This window comes from Drosophila montana, unplaced genomic scaffold (genome assembly GCF_035044405.1).
Source record: "Drosophila montana isolate Dmon_TW-CO22-7 unplaced genomic scaffold, ASM3504440v1 contig_2178_1, whole genome shotgun sequence".
In the NCBI taxonomy this organism is placed as follows: Eukaryota; Metazoa; Arthropoda; class Insecta; order Diptera; family Drosophilidae; genus Drosophila; species Drosophila montana.
In genome coordinates, this window is record NW_026997075.1 from 126,866 (window position 1) to 147,482 (window position 20,617).

Below are 20,617 nucleotides of genomic sequence, written 5' to 3' on the forward strand. Positions count from 1 at the left end.
ATTTTTGTTGCTGTTGTTGTTTTGTTTTTTGAACGTAATGAGCCTTTAAGTCAAACGTAGACCTGACAGCTTCAATGGCTTAAACGTAGCACAGAAGCTGCAACTAACCACAAATCACAATAACACCCATACCACACACACACACACACACGCACACACACACAGACACAGACAGACAGGGAGTACATCGTCTAGAGGCTTGATCTGTAGCCCAAAACCGAGGGAACGCATAATCATTATCACTCAAATTGGGGCCCCCTTGCAATTGGTATATGTGTGTATGTGGCGTGCTCTCGGCCCGACCAGAGACCAATTATATATCGAAAGCCAAAGACGAGAACCAAAGTTCTGAGGCGAACTGAAGATCATATGATCAGCATATTCGCATATGCATATGAGCTGGTCGCTAAGATACTTTGCATTGTGTTGGCCCCGGCACTTAAACGGTCTACGTACCATGAAAATGGGCAGGTCCGGTCCATCGAAAATCCCAATTCGAGTACCGTAACTTAAGCCCATGAATTAAGCGGCCACAGCAGTTGATGAGAACCAAGCTGTAGCCAAAGCCAAAGCCGAAGCCGAAGCTGAGGCTGAAGCTGAAGCTAAAGCTGAAAAAAACCAAAGCCAAAACCGAAATGGAATCAATGTCCAGAGAGACGATGACCACCACGACTCCGCAATGTGGGATTCAAATTTCGCACGGGCAAACTCGTACATATGTACACTGAGAGAAAACTTTGGGCATTCCCTAAGCCCGATCTTCAAAATACGATAATATCGCTTTTGCTTGATCTAGGTTTGATTTTCAAGTACGATCAATACATATTCTTCTAACTCTTTGGCCTCGTTGAGCTGCAATTTTTGAAAATATTTCAATTTTTACTCGAATCAAGAACTTATATATTTTTTCTATGATATGTCAATATTGGAATTTTGTACTTTATTTTTTCCTCAATATTTTATCTCAATATTTAAATGTCTTACTTCTTTCCCAAATTTTTATATTTTATTCTAAAACATTCAATATTTCAATTTTTACTTGATTCAAGAATTTATACATTTTTTTCGATTTTTTCTTAAAGAATTTTTCTGTTCTTTTTAAGATTTGCAAATATTTTAATTTTTTTTACTTGATTCGAGAATTTATATTTATTTTTCCTAAGATTTAAATTTTTACTTCATTCCAGAATTCATATATTTTTTCTAAGATTTGTAAATATTTAAATTTTTTTACTTGATTCAAGAATTGAAATATTTTTTTCTAAGCTATGCCAATATTTACATTTTTTTCCAGGTTCAAGAATTTTTCATTAATTTTTAAATTCTTCCAATAAATTATAGAATATTTCAAATATATGCCATTAAGGACTTTTCTAATATTAAGTAAGGATTTACTTAATAATCTAGTTTTTAGCTGGATTTAGGGTCAAAACCTTAAAAACTTCTTATTAAGGAATCAAATTTTTCACCTTTTTTTTATCAATCTGTTTTCAGCTAAGCTTTTTCTCTCTGTGTATGCGTGTGTGTGTGTGTGCCAAGCGAGTGGCGGGGCCATGTTTATAACATAGATGATAAGTGGGCTTCTGGACGGGAACATAGACTAGCGCCTCGAGATTAATAATAAGTACATTCGCTTCTGGCCACATCATTTTGCCCCGCGGCAAATTATAGCCCACGGGCGCTGATATTGATGCTGAAAGATGGTTTTTGCTTCTGCTCGCCTGTTCATATCAATCGCTTACATATACTATGATAAACAACTGTACATATTGTTTCTATGCCCCATTCAGTTGCTAAAGATTATATATACATATATAAGATTTCAGCCGATCTTTCCCATAGACAAAATATGAATGATAAGCTATCAATTTCAATATTTTGTTTTCCAAACAATCGACTTCCATCTCGTTTTAATCAACATATGTAAAATGTACAAATCCCCTCGATTGCGTGTTTATGCGAATTTAAAGTAGTGGAAGATTCAAATTGTGCCAGGAGCAAGGACTTGAAAGATTTTATCTTGCCCCTGGCAAGGCCGGGTAGTCCTTATAACCTTGTTAGTATGTATGTATTTGTGTTCCCTTATACCAAACGCAGAACAAGTTCAACATCTCTTTTTTAACAATTGCCCCCGCTGAGCAGCAAATTTATAAAAAAAATCAACCCTTTTTAAAAAATTGACCTTCTATGCGATTCTCATGAATTCAAGTTAGTTCACAGGTTTCAGCTTTTCTAGCTTTGTCTGCTTAGTGTGTTTATATAAGCATGTAATTGTATATGTACATGCATGTATGTAAGAGTGTGTGTATGTATAAAAATCTGTTGTCTGATCCCAGACGCACATAAAATTTACTTCCGTGCATTTTCAAATATTGCTTTACTCTGCGATTCTCATGAATTCAAGTAAGTCTTATACCCTTTCACGGTAAGTTATAAATGTTCTTTTGACAAGTTTTGGTGGCAGTCTCTCCTTTCTCTTACTCTTTCGATCCCTGTCTCACTCTCGTGATTTTAATGTATATAAAAGAGTCTGTCTCCTTTCTACTTACAGATCACAACATAATGTATGTCTTTATATAAGAATTTGTCGTAAGAGTATCCTGCCCTGAGCATTATCTTCTCCTACATACTTATATAGACCGTAAATATCATATTCTTCAACCGTAATCGTAAGCAACAACCCTTTACGAGCTTAAAAGCTTACAGATTATCAAAAACACACACCAAACTGGCACCATCTATTGAGGTGCTTCATCAACTGCCGCATAGCTAATGCACACACTCACGTGCTTTAAAGCTACCCTCTAGCTAAGACACGCATCACCGTACAACGCAGACTTAACGAAACGCTTACTCACCCAACGAACGGGTCTACCTTAACGAATATGCGAAAGTCAACGAAACGTTGCCACTGTTAGTTTACAGGCTCGGTCGTCAGATTCAAAATACATGCGACTTTCGTGGTGAACGGACGTGTTTTTTTTTTGCTGTTCTGTTGCCTTTGCCCCAAGTACTCGAGCTCTGAGTACACGCTTAGTGCGCGTCGTAGATTGTGTTTATTGTTGTGAGTACTGCTGGCTGTTGTTGTCAGTGTTGTTGTTGTTGTTGTTGTTGTCGTTTTGGTAATTGCCACACACACACACACACACGCACAGCTAAACAGTCATGAGTTGGAATCGGTGCGCGCGGCCGTGTGTGTGACTGTGTTTGTTTGTATCGCAACTGCATCTGTATTGTTCCAACCCGACGTGCACAACGTATTTTCGTTACGGTAATATTCGTACATATTGTACTATTTTCTTTCAATTGTTTTTTCTCGTTTGTGTTGTATTTGTTTTTGTAATCATGAAATGTTATTAGAAATTGACGACAAGACACGCTAAATTAATAACACAGCCCATACGTGACGTGTGTGTGTGTGTGTGTGTGTGTGTAGTGTTAAATGTATCTGTATCTGCAGCCGTGCATCCGCAGCAAGCGGCTGTGCTTAAGCAAGAGTTTGAATGAGACCAAGTTGGATGATTCTTATTGGATTGTTGTTGTTGTTGTTGCTGCCGCTGCTGCCGCTGTTGCGTTGCCGGTGAATGAACCCAACCGAAAAAACGCACAACAAACGTATGCGACGCTTATGTACAATATGTATGTGTGTGTGTGTGTGACCACAAAATGGTGGTAGAAGGTAGCAGCACTAAGCAACATTTCTCGAAATATTAACCCAACTGTGCACAACGGCATAAAGCCTCGAACAGCAACAGCAACTACAACAATAACAATAGCAACAACAACGAAAGGGAAGTAAAGAAAGAGCCAAACGAGCAAAATGCGTCCAACGTTTTGTTTAATGTCTTTTTCACAGTTGCTTTTATTGTTACAGCAACAATAATTAACATTTAAATACTGTCGCGCTCTCTCTCTCTCTCTCTTACTTCCTCTCCAGTTAGAACACACACACACACACACACATTGATAATTGTTATCTTATCAGGGCAGTTTTAATCTTTGGCAATCTGTTGCCTGCCATTGGCAACATTTGCGCGCAGCAAAAGCAACAACAAGAACAGTGCTGCCAAAACAGCTGCATTTGAAATGAGCTGACTAACTAACCGCCATATTAATACACATGCAGCATTTAAATATGCATATACACACACACACACACACGCACACACACATTCACATAGCTTATTTACTTTGGGGGCCTGCATGCTACATGCATTACTCACGAGCTTTTTGCGTGTGCCATATCCGATAGCCGAGATACCGGTTTAAGGTCTTAAGGATTCGCAACTCGATGCCGCATGCAGAGGGGTGCGCCAAAAAGCGCTCTCTGCCGCGTCTGCCGCTGCTGTTGCGTCTTCTTCTTCTTCTTCTTCTTCTTCTTCTTCTTCAGCTGCTGCTGCTGCTTAGTCGGCTTCTTTTGCCTGTGCAGTGCTGCCAAGTTTGAGCGGGCGAAAGTTCAAGCTAGTTCTAGCAGTTAGGCAGTTAAGCAGCCAAAGCTATATTTGTTTTATTTTTGTAATTGCCGAAAATACGACATTTTATATATCGTATTTATATCGGTTTTATGTCGTACCTATATCGTGTGTTAATCGATTATATATCGTATTTATATTGCTTTATATCGAAGTAATATCGGTTTCATATAGTTTTTATATCGATTTTATATCGTTTTTATATCGTATTTATATCGGTTTTATATCGTATATAATTATACCTTTTTATGTATCGAATTTATATCGGTCTTATATCGTATTTATATCTTTTTAAATACCGTATTTATTTCATTTTCATATCGTTTTTGTGTCGGTTTTATATCGTATTTATAAGGTTTTTATATCGTATTTATTCGAAATCTCACAAGCTGAGCACTAATAGTATTTTAGTTTGTAATTAACCAGTTCCCACATCAAAAATAACCCTCCTATCTACTTATTTATACATGCGCAATGTCATCTAAGTAAAACAAAAGTGTTGGGAAACGTTATATGTAATCAAAATTGATTGCACCTTATTAACCAGCAGATTAACTGACCTCTTCTATCGGTATGTTGTTTAAAAAAGAAACTAAAACTAGAAATATTGTTTCAAAAAGCTTCTAAATTTAAGTTGTTTCGAATAAAATATTATTTATAATACTTTCATTTTGCTGACATAAGTCAATACGGCCCATATTTAAAAAAATCAAAATTTTCTTTAAATAAATCAAATTCAATCATATATCTCATAGAGTATGCAAATTCCAAGCTTTTTCATCTATAAAAACCAAACGACGAAAGATATTTGAAATTGTATTACGCGCTCCCAAATGGCCAGCTTTGGCGAAATGGGCAGCACTGGCCACAGCCTCTTAGCGCTTCGCAAACGAATCAGTTAAAAGTTCAGTCTGAAATTAAAGTTCGGCGCAATCATATGAGAATATTTGTGAACACAGCTGTACTGAGTGTTACGAGTATACAAATGTGTGTACGAGCACAAATTGAAAAGAATACTACGAATTGAAATGCCACGAAACGTTATCAAAGGCACTATCACATTGTCAAGGTGAATCTGCTGTGTAATCTAAGTGGTGCATACTTATGTAGATATGCCGAAAAAAAAAAAACAAAACAAAAACAACAACAACAACAAAATGATGATGATTTATGGGCAAGGCGGCAACCTTCGCTGCATGGAACTCATATACGACTATATGAGTATATATATTTATATATACTTATATTTATGTATATATATAAGTAGATTTACTGTACTCTTCAGTTACATAGAAGTGTGTACATAAATTTGACTAAAAGCTAAATGCCGGGAAAAGTCACACAAAGCGTTTTTTTTTTTTTTGTACTTTTTACTTTTTGTTCGTACCTCTTTATTCGCTTCTCTTTTTTTTTCTTTTTTTTTTTTGTGTACCTCCATTGTTCAGGTTTTTGTTACTTCTGGAAATCTTGCATAACTTGGTAGGTACACACACAGCGAAAAGAAAACTAAATAAAATATAATAATAATATGTACAAGCGCACAAAATCAAATAATAACCCGACTGTGTCGTATACATATATGTATGTATATTTGTATATATGTATGTATGTATGTAATCAGCATGAAACTATGTGTAGATTGTATAATTTGGTGTATGGGCGGCTGCTGTAATCGCCAGTAATCATTTAAGCCGGCGCCCATAGACAGCTACCGAAGCACACGACACACAAACACATATATATGTATGTACATATATTTATACATATTTAAATATATATGTATGTATGTATGTGGCTGTCCGTTCAACACAAAGCGCTGTGTGCAAGCATCTGTGTAATCGTAATTGTCAGCTACGATATCTGACTACCCTTTACGATACGATTTATATACGATATGCAAAAGGCGCACAGCACAGGCTGTGGATTGGCGGGTGAAGGGGGGCACATTTAAAAGCTGGGTTAGTAGTTCACCTGTTGATTGCATTGTCGGTCGCGACCGCACAGTGAGTGAAATTTGATACACACACATACACACACACACACGGAATTATCAATTTAACGGCGCTTTTGCAACTGCAATTGCACAAGCTATGCAAAAAGAAAAGGCACACTCACACACATACCGTCACTTTAACCTCACTTCAATTAAGCTGGCCGTGACGTCACAAGGCAATATAAGTATGTATGTATATACACTTAGTTTCAGATTAAACCAAATAGCACATATCGCATATTGTTACTGACATCTGCCCGTACAGTGGCCACACGATGACGTGACCAACTTTATGGAAGCTAATCACTGAAACTGCCACCATTTACGGTCCGGCCATTAAATCAATCAATATCGCAGCCAACTAAACGCTTGGCACTAAAGTTGAAGACATCCTAACATTGATGTGCCTATGACATTGTCACGCATCTCTCAAAGTCACAATTAATGCGATACATTTTGGGCTTGGGAGCCGGGCACAGTGCTTCACACAGTGCGTCAAAACAAATGACAACACGAGAGTTCACATATTTAACTATATGAGAGTTCTATGAGATAGACTCAATATGGAGGGGCCTCATAATAGCAGCCATACTGGAATTTAGTTAGGATATTCTCCCATCACATAGCACAAACATGTTTTTGATTAGAGCAAAAATAAATCATTGCAAGCAACATAGCTCGAACTATTCATTATCTTGTCCCATTTCACATGTTTCGAAAGAGACAATAAAAATGAATCAATTCCGATCGTCCAACATTTTTATTGTTCGCAATTCCAACAAAAATTGGCAGAACTCGGTAGTAATTTAGGCAACTGTACGGTTCGAATCCCCGGCTATAATGTAGTATTGGGAAAAAACTGTTTTTCAACACTGGAAATAAGTTTAGCTGCTCTCTTCTATACCTGATTCTGATACTGTTTAACTGATTCCATTTGAAATTGGTTTTGTAAATCTATAAAGAATATTTTGAGGCTCAATCTCTGCTTAAAGAATTTACCAAATTTTGCAACTTAAACTAGGTTAAGTACGTCGACAATTCTCAGTTTTATATGCAAATTGCGATTGCGTTTTCGATTGCTTAAATTCGCTCGACTAATTCCACAAGCAATTGAACTTAATTAAAAGTGCATAGAATGCAATGGAATTGTCTGCGTATTTCTGAGAAAACCCTATGCCAGCAGGTCCGCTCGTTTCTAATGGACTCAGCCGAATGTGATTGGCCTTAAATGTGTTTCCATCTCAAATTTGTAAAACTTTTAAAACTACCGACGTGCTTCTTCTTTCATTTTTTTACTATGTGTAATATTAGGAAACGCTATTCAAGAAATTCAATTCATGTTCTCAATCGCATTCGTATATGGCATGCAATATGCACGAGGACTGCTTATTTATAATTCCAGTCTCGACTTTCTCATAATGCATCAAATCGCAATATACAAACAATATCGAAGAGGGCTCCATTCATAACTCTATGCAATTTGCCAGTTGTAAACACATTGCGCACTGTTCGAGTTACAATCAGCGTTGTCGCCAGCGAGTCTTTACTGTAGACACCGCGGCATAGCGGCCACTTAGTGGGTCAATCCCCGGAGACGGGGGCAGCCACTGTCATTGCTGTGGCGTCATCTTTTAACAATTAATCGATGCCAAAAAGTCGCCGCTCGCATTAGAATAAAGTAATCGGAATGGTTTGACATACGCTGCAATTGCCTGAGCCGCATATACATATGTGCGCATGTATGCGTGCACATATGTCACATATGTCACATATGTATGTCGCTTAGAATATGGAATTGTAAGGTCAGCCCGATGCCAATAGATGACGTAGCCACAGCACGCAATTAAAGATTCATTCGTCTCACTGCACAGATTGCCAGATAGACAGGGACATATGCATATCATTATAAATATGAAAAAAGTAACTGGCGGACAGCGTGCGACTAGTAGATACCCTCTAATTGTGAGTGTGCCTAGCCGGCTTTAAATGGATGCACATTGTCGAATAATATGTGATATAATTTTCGGGAAATGATTCTTGGATAACTTTTGCCTTGTTATAAAAGATTGGAATCGAAAACTAAATGAAATCTTTCTTCTATTTATAGAAGATACTAAATAGTTAACGAAGAAGTTTTGTTAGGCCACTTTTGTATATACTCATAGATATCCTGCTGTTAGCACGCTTATAAATACATATGTATACATATGCATTAACCCCATTTGCAAGCCATTTAAACTGATTACAGGGTATGAAAAAAAAAAAGGCAGAGAACAAACGTAGAAGCATAATGAGAAAATATATCTTGGGCATTTCTTAGCGCATGCTCGTAAATAAAAACAAACACTTGAGCCGGCTGGGCGAGCTCTCTAAGTAGTAATGAGTACTATGCGAGCAGAGATCAAACAAAACAAAACCAAAAGCCACAAACGGACGGGGCATCGAGACCAAGACACTTGGCCAGCTGAAAGATTACATTCGGCCAGACGAAGAGATACAAAAAAGAAAAAACAACAAGATACTTGAAAGTGTTGCGCAATTTATTGTGCGTGCGTACCAGAGACTCGCAGATAGATTTGTTCGCATGCATGTACATATGTATGTATATATGTACATAAAGTACGCGTAGTGCGTACTACACATAATCACACGAAGTATTTGCCGACTCCAATTTCAATTTCACATCCAATTGGAATTCTCATTCCCAATCCAATTTGAAGCCAAGTCACGAGGGCCGCTGAGCACCGGTTTTAATCAGAGCCCGAGATACTAGCGTATTGTACAAGTGCTTTGAATTGGTTTATTATTTTTATTTTTTTGATTTTAATATTGCTTTTTGCATTTAGTAGTTGGTCGAGCTTCCAAGTAAATCTTGGCCTTGCCTTGGCGCTGGCATAAATCCAGCTGGGCTACGTACAAAGTTTATGGGATCATCGAGCCGAGTAACTAACGTTAAAATTTTTGAGGAAACCAAAACCAGTTTTCTAAATGTGCTGTGCTGTGCTGTGCTGTGCTGTGCTTGACTCTCAAGTTCACTTGAGCAATTTCTTAAAAGGCAAAATGAAGAGAAGAGGAAGAACAACACTGCTGCGATCTGTTATTAGATACATCACTAATTATACCCTGTACAACAGCTAAATAGAAAGGCTATCACAGCGCAGAGTTGACCGTACGCAACATACAGGGTATTCCTTCAGTTCCTTATTCCGTAATCGATGCTATTCCGTAATCGATGCTTATCGAAATAGTTACTATCGATAGTTTTAAAAATTTATTTGGGGTTGTGAAGCTTTTGAAATTCAAAAAACCGAAAGTGTAGTCAGTCTTGTGTCCACTTTTATATTCATTCAATTTAAGGTTATTGAAGGAACACATTTTTTTTGTGAAATGCTATCGAAAATTCTATCGATTGTATTGATAGTGTTGTAAAGTTTGTCAGGACTCATTTAAACGCACCGTCTCTTTGTTTATTTGAATATTTCTGTGCATTTTCTATTAAATTTTATTTTTTATTATAAAAGGACAACCTCTTTCAGAAACTCTATCGAAATTTCTATCGATATTATTTATAGTGTTGTTAAGTTTGTCAGGGCTCATCTAAATGCATTGTCTCTTTGTTTATAAAACATATTTATGGTCGCTTTCTGCAAACTTTTATTTATATTAAATTGTGTATTACCAAAGGAAACACTTTTTCAAATATCGAAAATTCTATTGATAATATTGATAGTGTTGTAAATTGTTTTAAGACTCATTCTTTTGTTAGATAAGATATTTAAAAGAATTTAGCTGTATAAATAATCCCTGCATACAAAAATAATTGTTTTTTCCTATTTCCCTGCAAAGTGCAAAAAATCATTTAATGCAGGGTATCTGCTATGCGGTCATCTTGAGGCGTTAGAGGCATAAAAAGCTGCAATATCATGTATCGGCTAAGCGAAACGGGATTTGCCTCTTAAAAAAAAATAAAAAAAAGACCAAAACAAAAACATAATTATTATTGATCGGGAGTGGAAGCTCTCTCAGCTGGCGCTATGTCCAGAAATGGAGTTTACGGTCAGCTCAATGCCTCGACAAGGTTTCCATACATTGCTTTTGCAATATGCACGATCCGAAAACAGGCACGAGAAATTGCCAAGTCGCTGTACGATACAAATGTATCTTTTGCCTTTGTATTGTACGGTTAAGCGGACGGTACGGCTGTCCGGCTGTGCGGCTGTCCGGCTGTGCGGGGCGATACGGGGCATGTGTTTGCCTTTATTGAGGTCGATTGTTCATTTATCGTCAATGTCAGTCATCAGTTGGGCTGTGTTGGGCGCGTGTTTTGTTGTTTTTACACATTCCCTTGCGTGTATTTTGTTTACAAACGCGATGCGTTCATTACAAGAGTAGAGCCAAGTGCAGGCAACCGGGAGCTGGGCCAGATCTGGGCGACGATTGCTACTCCGAAAAAAAAAAAACCTAATTTAGGTGTTTCACAATACAAACAGCTGGAGTTTACATCTATCTTTCTATTTTTCTCCATTCTTTTTGGCCATTTGCAGTGTGCTATAAACACACAATTAGTGTTGGAAACATGTTTATACACACACACACACACACACACACAACACACACGCACGCCCATCAAATGGGCAGCTGCAGCAAAGCTAATCGATAAAGCTTGTCTAGACTCCATAGATTCTTGGTACTAACTCTTGGCTTTTTTGGCAGGACTTTGTCCTGTTGCTGCCAGCGTCTGGACTAAGATGTGTATCTTAATGTGATCTATATATATTTGTGTGTGTATCTCAACTGCAGACTGCCGCATAAATCTTTTAACGCCTCTTTGTGTGTGTGTGTGACAAGCCATTGACTTTGTGGCGCCGTCTCATGCGCCAAAACCTCAAATCTATAAATCATTCCGAGTGTTCAAAAATAAATCAGCTATTTTCAAGCTAATTCAAAGAGTTATGTTCAAAACTCGTAAGTGGAAAATTAAAGTTGTGTACCAACAATTATTGCCAAATGAAAAGCCATTATTGATGGCCAATTACAAATTGTACAGCTTTGTGTAAAGTCTTGCCGTTCACGGCGATTATTCGAACAAAAGCGGAAAGATATTGCTTTAACACAAAGAAATGGTTAATTATATACAAACTTATCTGTTTATAGGCCCCAAACGAATACGTGAAGGCAAGTTAAGGCAAATTAAAGAACTCTTTACAAAATAAAAGCAAGTCTTGGTTAATTGCTTCAATTGAGGCCAATCGAAACAATATGCCAAAGTATCTATATTAATGCTATAATATATAACAAATATATATTTCTAGTTTGCAGAATATAATATTTTGAAATCTCAAAGTCAAATAAAAATTGCGCAAACAGCAAACAATTTGAAAAACATTTTCAATTGCATTTCTAATCCACAAACACTTCTTGGCTATGTTTATTTTTATGTTTGGCTTGGTTCGTAGTTTCTTTTTCTTTTTTTTTTTTCCAGGGGGTTGTTAGTTAATAGATGTCAAGCAGGGGTGGATTGCATGTGGCAAGGGTGGTGAATGTTGACCCCCCCCCCTCCCTCCCCCTCGCGTAACATTTGTACAATTTCTTGAACTAAAGCGAAAAATTAAACGAAGGGTGGCACTTTTATGTGATTTCACAAGGTTTTCCTTCGACTTCTTTTCCAGCTAAACGCATATGTGTATATATACATACATATATATATATATATGTATATATATATATTCACGCTTGATGTCTCGTAGATGGGCAAGTCGCTTTAGAAAATGTGGGGAACACCTGTCCCGTTATTTCAATGGGTTCCTGTATACATAATGCGCAGAGAACGTTTACATATAGCATTGATGTATGTGTCTGTGGAATCCGTAAAAGAAAACTACTCAGATATCTCAGCCAAATTCGAAACCTTTAAAAACGAAAAAATTGCCAGTTTTCTTGGACATTATATAAACAGATATTCGTGCTTAGAGCTGGAAATGCTCATATAGTCTGCCTTTCCATCTAAACCTTTCATTACGCACATTATGTAAAGTTATCTTGTACATCATATGGGGTATGTTGGGGGTATGTTGAACATCATATAAACATATCTCTTTTAGGGCTAGAACTCCTAATACACTCTGCCTTTCCATCTAAAACTTTCAAAACGAACATAATGTAAAATTTTCTTGAATATCATATGAACATATTATCTCATTTAGACGAGACGTCTTGATATAGTCTACCTTCCATCTAAACGAACATGATTTAAGAGTATGTTGAACATCATATAAACATATCTCTTTTAGGGCTAGAACTCCTAATATACTCTGCCTTTTCATTAAACTATTCAAAACCAACTTAATGTTAAGTCATCTTGAACATCATATAAACATTTATTATAGTTTAGGGCTTGATGTTCTCAGATACTCTGCATTTCCATCTAAACCTTTAAAAACGACATGATGTAAAGTTATCTTGGACATTATATATATACATATAATCTCGCTTACTCCACCTTTCCATCTAAACCTTAATAAAAAACATGATTTGAAGATACATCATGTATATATATCTACATATATCTAGACATCCTTATATAGTCTACCTTTCCGTCACAGAGACCTTAAGAGCTCAGAACACCAAAATTGTATGTTTTATAATATTGGCTTTGCAATCATTTCCCTCAATTTGCCGCGTAAAAGTAAGGACAAGTACTTTATCATCTTTCTATGCGATTTTCATAAGATCAAGAACAGATTTGGCAATTTTTGTTAAATTGTTTTCATTAAAAGTATCTCTCACATTCGCTGAATCTTCCTTACTCTTTCTTCTATATCACTTTCTCTCGCTCTCTCTCCCTGTTGCGCTCTCTTACTCGCATTCGCTCTTTACCGCCTTTCTATGCGATTTTCATTGGCCCGATTAGCTTACTGGCTTTAATGTGAGTCTATTAAAGTAATAATATTTAAAAGCTTTGTTTAAGTGATTAAAACCCAACTCTTTCCAACTCATACTCATACAACTTTAGCAAGTGCAACCTTGTCAGGATCATCTGTACTTAAGCAAAGAATTCTAGACTGTTTTCGTAGAGTGCAACTACGTGGAAAGCGATTAACACAGTGGCAAAAGTGGCGCCTTGTCGGAATGACTGTGCGGGGTTTTGTGGCTTTCAATTTGCAATCGAATGGCGATTTCATGAGGCATACACTAAATGCGCAGCTACTCGTATCAAGGTGCACTAGATACTTACTCAAAAGGCAGCAAGAAAAAAAAATGTACAACAAACTCGGTCAGATTTGCATGCAAATTGAATGCAAGGCAGTTTAGAAATGCTTCAAGTCGGTTAACAGCAGCTGCTCGCAACCCCTCAAACCCGATCGCCCAACCCCTCGACGAATGCACCCGCAACAGGGCAATCTGTGTGTTGAACTATTGTCAGCTACTATGGCGTTAAATATGGGTGAAAAATATTGATTTCATTGGTAAACGCGGCTCATGAATACCTATTTATGCTATATGTATGTACATCCATATGTATATTACATACACACATAGATCGAAATTCTGCATTCGTTTAACCATATGCGCATTTCATTACCGCACAAAAGGTACGGCCAAAAGATTAGCTATCAAGTGACCCAAATACACACACACACACACACACACACACACATATTGCACACAATTCATAACCATAGAAAAGTCGACGTACATATATATAAATTACCTATAAACATATACAATATATGTGCACATATTGAGTACATCAATGGCAGAGCCGGAAGAAATAATAATAATTATTTAGCAATTGCCTCGTTTTGCATTTTTCATCATTTGTGGCCCACAATTTCTTGGCCATGCCCTAATGAACAATAATAAAAGATTTGAGAGAATTTGTTGCAAAAATGTGGCAAATATTGGGCAGGGGGAAATACACACACACGCAGATGTGCTAGCCAATTCATTTGAGGCCAAATGGTTGGCAAATGCTTAACAAGAATTTTCCGCAATTTTTGGACTATTTCGTAATTTTTACCTGCTTATAAGGCATATGGCAAAAAATCAAGCACAGATGTCCCTCGGTTTCTGAAGTTGATTTTGTCCTCGAAGAGAATTTAAATTCCCGAAAACAAATGTATGCCCTGTACCCAACGCAAATTAACCTAAGACAAGAGGGAAAGGTTGTATGTCCTTGACTTGAAAATGCTTTTATACGAAAGCAATATTTTCGACCGATCGTTCCTATGGGATTAACACTATCTGGGCACAGTTCAGGGTCAGTTTTGCAAATATGTGGTCAGGGCAGTTAAGATATTTTCAAAATGAGAAAAATTTTGCAGACAAAAACTCACCTTTCAACCGATTCTTCCAATAGAGCTATATGCTATAGTGGTTCCTTATTTATAAGATTTTGTAAAGGTGTCGTAAAGCTTTGCAAAGTTGGGTCGGGATAAGTTGAAAAACAAAAACTGGTTTTCGTTCAATTATTCCTAGGGCAGCTATATGATATGGTGGTCCGATCCGGCCGGTTCCATTATATATACTGCCTGCAACAGAAAGACGAGCCCATGTAGAGATTTATGATAATATCTATAGAGACTCAGCTGTAAATGCTGAACAGGAATACATATACTTTATGGGTTCGGAAGTGTCTCAAAGCTAAAAATTTCATAATAGGATTATAATACCCTCTATAAGGGCTTCAAAACCAGCCTGAGATAATATAGCCCTATCGATTTTTGGTATATACACACATTCAAGTGTCATCTTTAAGGCCTATAAATTGTTTAAAAATCGGAACCACATGCACCGAAGTGATTTAAGAATACATTTTTCATAAGAACATGAAGAAGAAGCGGTGGATCAGTTTTATGTGTGAATTACGGAGGTAATTCCTAGGCTACAGGGTAACTCCTAATCGGGCAATCTAGACTAAGCGAACTTATCTTGTACTAAAGAATTGCATTCAATATTCCTTTCATTTTGTGGGGCTAAGAACAGGATGAAGAAGCGGTAGATAAGTATTATGTGCACATTACGGAGGTAATTCCTAGGCTAGGTAAAGAATCGCATTCAATATTTCTTTCATTTTGTGGGGCTAAGAACAGGAAGAAGAAGCGGTAGATAAGTATTTTGTGTATATTACGGAGGTAATTCCTAGGCTGCAGGGTAACTGCTAGTCGGATAATCTAGACTAAGCCAATTTATCTTATAAAGAATTGCATTCAATATTCCTTTCATTTTGTGGGGCTAAGAACAAGAAAGAGAAGCGGTAGATAAGTTTTATGTGTAAATTACGGAGGTAATTCCTAGGCTACAGGGTAACTCCTAGTCGGACAATCTATACTAGCCAACTTATCTTGTAAAGAATTGCATTCAATATTAGTTTCATTTTGTTATTATAGAAATTGATTTCACTCTAAAAAAAAACCCATAAAAACTGAAAATTCTTGCTATTCTTCTCTATAATTGCAGATTTTCAAACAATTTGGAGGCCGTTTCTAAAGGCTTAACGGCTGAAGAATAAGAATTGCAAGTATGTTATGATTGCAAATATAAATAATATAAACAAATAATATAAATAAATAATATATTGTTATTTGTTGTAGATTTCTTCGTGCGGTTAATTGGCAACGATCTCAATGGTGGGCGGCTATGCAAAACTGATTTCCAGCTTTCTTCCACTCCAAATCCCTACATACTCCTCCCCCCTGTCCAACCTAGCCGAGCGTTATAGAAAAACATGTCTGAGACAATTGCCAGCGAGCGCAACTCCCAGGCAATTGGCACTCTAAACGATAATCTTGAGATTATCCAAGATATTGTCGATAGCAGCGTATTGGACGAGAAGTGTGCCGCGAATGGCAAAGTATTTAACGATTATATCGTAGACGATGAGACGTTGAAAATAGTTGAACCCTTCGATAAGCCGGAGAATACGATTGACAATTGCGACAACATATTGGAGAAGAGTCCGCAGGACAGGGAGAGCAGCAAGGCCAAAAAGTGCGTTACATTCAATCCGAACGATGAGAAAATCCGCAAGTTTACCACGGGCGAGCCGATCGTTGATCAACAGAATCCCTTCAAGAATGGCCACATAGCTGGCCGGGATAAGAAGACGCCGCCGCCGGTGCCCACAAAGCGATCCACGTTGAGTGTACGGAAAACGGTTACGCAACAGTTGCGTGAACGCGAGCGCGAAAAGGAAAAGGAGCGAGAAAAGCTAAAGGAGCGTGAGCTCGAAGAGAAGAATCTAAGGGACAAGGAGCGCGAACAGCAAAAGAACGAGACAAACGCGCGCAAAAAGAATGCCAGTAAAGTGAATTTGGGTGCTGATGAATTCATAACCACCGAGGAGGTACTTAATCAATCCAAATATGTTAAGACGTACATTAAAAATCCGGATGCTTACTTTGTATACGATCCCACGGTGCTCGCACGTCTAAAATTCGAGGAGCTGCGCGACATTGCCGGCAAAATACCCAAGCGAAAGCAAAACCTGGCCGGGCAGTCGTCGTCGGTGGGGAATCGACGAGATCCCAAGACGCATTCGAAGCTGTCGAAGAATCAAGAGGCTAACAACAACAACAACAATATTAATAAACCGAAGATACCCACTTTCAAGAAGTGCTCGAAACCAAATTATCCGGAATTGGCCAATCTGAAGATCAGAACTGGCACCGACTCCAATGGCGATTTCTTCAATCCTGCCGAGGTGACCAAAAATGCCAAAAAGTTCGATGAGCGCGTCAAAAAGCTGCAAATCAGCTCCGACGACGATCTGGACGACATAGACGGACCGCTGACCAAAAGCGAGTCCAGCGACGAGCTCAACCAGCCGCCAAGTCCCGTCGTGGCCCAAGGGCCAAACGTAACCGCAAGCATGACAAGCAACGGGAATATTCCCGGCACCTTCACCAACACCATCAGCTCCGACGAGTTCCAGGCGTACTTGGAACGCAAGGGTCTGGCGCTGATGCCCAAGCGGGACATTAATAGTTCCACGCCCAAGTCGACGCCGACGCCAACGCCGACGACGACGCCAACGACGACGCCGACACGGTTGAGCACATTCCAAACGGCCGAGGAGCGACGCCAACAAGTGGCCGAATCCTTGGCGGCTCTGCGCAAAAGCAACACTAAGAAGCTATCGGTGCTGCAGCGCCTCTCCAACAGTTTATTTGCGACGCGGCGCAAGACCACGCCCAAGGGCGCCATACCCATGCCGCGCACGGTCTACGGCGACGTCGATGACCATAAGAAATACAGTAGTACGCCCGCCGAGATGCGGCGCATACTGCTCGAAAGCCAGACGAATGGACGCCAGCCGAATGGCCAGTTGAAGCAGGAAACTGGCCTGCAGCCACGTCCCGCCGCCAGATCCGGTGATTTGCTCAAACAAGCTGCGCCCAGGCCAAGTGAACGGAGTGCAGCGCCAATGGTCAATGGCACATGGAAGCCACAGGCGGAGAATGCGCCGTTCCAGCGCGTAGCGGAACGCCAGAGCCTAATACCCAGACGCGTCTCGCCCGAGGGTAATCTCAATCGCTTCAACAGATCGGCATCCATGGATCGCAATCAAATCAGATTGAATGGCCAACGCACACTGAGTCGACTGGAGAGCGTGGGCCAACGGCGTTCCGTCGCATCCTGCATGTCCGGCGATGAGCGCAGCAGCTATCCCATTGCCACATCGACGCCAGTGAGAAAAACGCTGGAGCAGCAAAAGGGCGATGCGGCCAGCAATGAATGGGAGCAATTGCGCGCCATCAAGGAGGTGACCGATCGCCAGCTATACCACAAGGTGCTCCAGCAACAGCAGCAGCAGCAGCAGCACCAGCAGCAGCATCAGCAGCAGCAGCAGCAGCAGCAGCAGCAGCATCAGCAGCAGCATCAGCAGCAGCATCAGCAGCAGCATCAGCAGCAGCATCAGCAGCAGCATCAGCAGCAGCATCAGCAGCAACAGCGGCAGCGGCAGAGCGAGGAGAACATTTACGAGCATCTGCAGTCCAATCAGCTGATGAACGTTGCTCCGGCGCCGTACTTTGTGCGCGGTTCGCTGCAGCGCAACACCTTCTCCGGCATCAGCGGTCGGAATCGCCAGGTGATGATCTTGGACGGCACGCCCATCGGGCCAGCGCCAGTGCCAATGCAAGTTAATGTGAGCAATCAACAGTTGCTGCAACAACAACAGCAACAACAACAGCAACAGCAACAACAGCCGCCGCCGCGCTGCCAGAGCGTTCTGGATGAGATGATCATGCCCAGCAATCAGGCGGCGACACGTCGCGGCTACGAGAGCGAGAATGAGACGCCTGTAGTTCTGAGGCGCAAGGAGTCGAGCGCGGCGCGTCGCATTGGCGGCCTGTTGACGCGCGAAGAGATCCTGGAGAAGGTGAAAGAGTTTTGCCGCAAATCCATTAATCGCACGCCGCTGACCGCCGCCAAGATGCAGCCCATTTACGAGCGCCACAACAACATCAATAGCAACAAGAACGGCGCCGACATCTCGCCCGTCTCGTATGCCTCCGTGGAGACGCACAAGCGACCCGCCTCACAGCTGAGCGCCAGGCCGCAAGTGCCGCTGCGCGTGCAGAGCTTGCCGCGCTCTAGCTACGCTCCAGGCTCGGGCGGCACGAATTGTGCCTCGCCCATCTATGCGCACGTGAACAAGCGCAACAGCCTGCTGTCCAATGACTCCGAACAGTATGTGTCCAATCAACAGTTACCGATTCAGCGCTCGATGCAAAATCCTCAGTCGCTGCTGACGCTTACACCCACGGAATATGTGCTCATCCAGACGGAGGACGGCCTGCAGGCTGCCAAGCTAATTGACTATCACAATAGCAGTCTTTACATGCAGCCGCAATACATTCGCGCCAGTCCCCAGGGCTATGTGCGAATCGAGGAGCTGGCACTGGCGCAGCAGCAGCAGGCGCAGGCACAGCAGCAGCAGCAGGCGCAGGCTCAACAGCAGCAGGCTCAACAGCAGCAGGTGCAGCAGCTGCAGAATGGCCGTGGGACGCCCCTTATACTTGATCGTTCCGGACAGCAGACCAGTCAGATCTATTGGACGCCGCAGCGAACCAACTTTAATCAGATGACTTTGCAGAAAAGTCCACGTCGCGGCTCCGAGCGCATGTATCCAATCCCAGCGCCCAGATTGCACATGCCGCAAAATTATGTCCTGGCGAACGGCCAGCCATATGCAACTGTTGTCCCGGCGCCAAGAAACTTGGTGCAACACTGCAACAGGCAGCAATTGGCGCGAAACACATCTGATTGGGATTGCAGCTCCGAGGCGGGCGAAATAAGGCGCATCATGGAGAAATCGTTGTAGGGTAAGTCTAACTTAAAGACTTACCAAACATTTGGCGCATGCACTTAGAATGAGCTCCAAAATTGTAATTTTATCAATATTCAATGTCTTGCATGTGGGCATTTTGAGTATTTTGCAATGTCTGGCATTTTTAGCCTAAAACCTGAATTTGCATACAAATACCACAAAAAATACCCAAAGCCGTGACTTTATCGACTAAAGTTATCGATATCGCAGAGCAAGCGTGCGCTTGTTTGTATCTATGTTCGTGTAGTACCAACACAAAGGTTGAGGCGTTTAGTGAATTGCGACGTTCGCTTATTTCTGCGTCAAGTGCAGACAGTTATTATCTGTACAGAACAATTGTCCAAAGATTCAAGGTCTATTGCTTATCAGGCGAGAGGCTGATAAATCTGAATGGTGAAAAAATAATACATATGTAATTATAATAGTGCACTCACACACATACATGCATATATGCATTGTTTTTAAACTGAATTGGTAAGTGTGAGTTCAAAACAAACAAATTTGTATATGTATGTGTACGTATGTATGTTAATTTGCACAACAAATTTACGAATTTGCGTAATAACACATACGTACATATACCGTGCTGGTTTGATATGTTGCTTATTCTAACAAAACACCGAAACGAATTACTCAAATTTCAACTAGACCTGACAAAACATTCTTCAAACTTTTCACGCAAACGTACAATATATTCCCAGGTAATGTTAGATACGTATGTAGTCCCGAGGCCCGGACAACACAGCACTAAATACTTTTATGTAGATACATACGTTGGCCTGCATATACCCACGCATGCATGTATGTGTATTACATGTA

The 20,617-nt window shown here is 40.1% G+C and overlaps 1 protein-coding gene across 1 annotated transcript; it reads left to right on the top strand.

Moving 5' to 3' along the window:
* The first annotated feature begins 2,979 nt into the window (after nucleotides 1-2,979).
* On the top strand, nucleotides 2,980-19,793 carry LOC135427386 (uncharacterized). Its single transcript, XM_064680877.1, has 4 exons — nucleotides 2,980-3,271; nucleotides 15,925-15,985; nucleotides 16,059-18,342; nucleotides 18,433-19,793. Exons 3-4 carry the CDS (start codon nucleotides 16,193-16,195, stop codon nucleotides 19,790-19,792), a joined length of 3,510 nt encoding a protein of 1,169 aa, XP_064536947.1. The 5' UTR covers nucleotides 2,980-3,271; nucleotides 15,925-15,985; nucleotides 16,059-16,192; the 3' UTR covers nucleotide 19,793.
* Nucleotides 19,794-20,617: the final 824 nt, after the last annotated feature.

What these genes read in the sequence shown, in the direction of transcription:
- LOC135427386 (XM_064680877.1), top strand. Translation starts at nt 16,193, where the DNA reads ATGTCTGAGACAATTGCCAGCGAGCGCAACTCCCAGGCAATTGGCACT. An exon ending in CAGCAGCAGCATCAGCAGCA is followed by an intron (nt 18,343 to 18,432) that starts GCATCAGCAGCA and finishes GCAGCGGCAGAG; the next exon opens with CGAGGAGAACATTTACGAGC.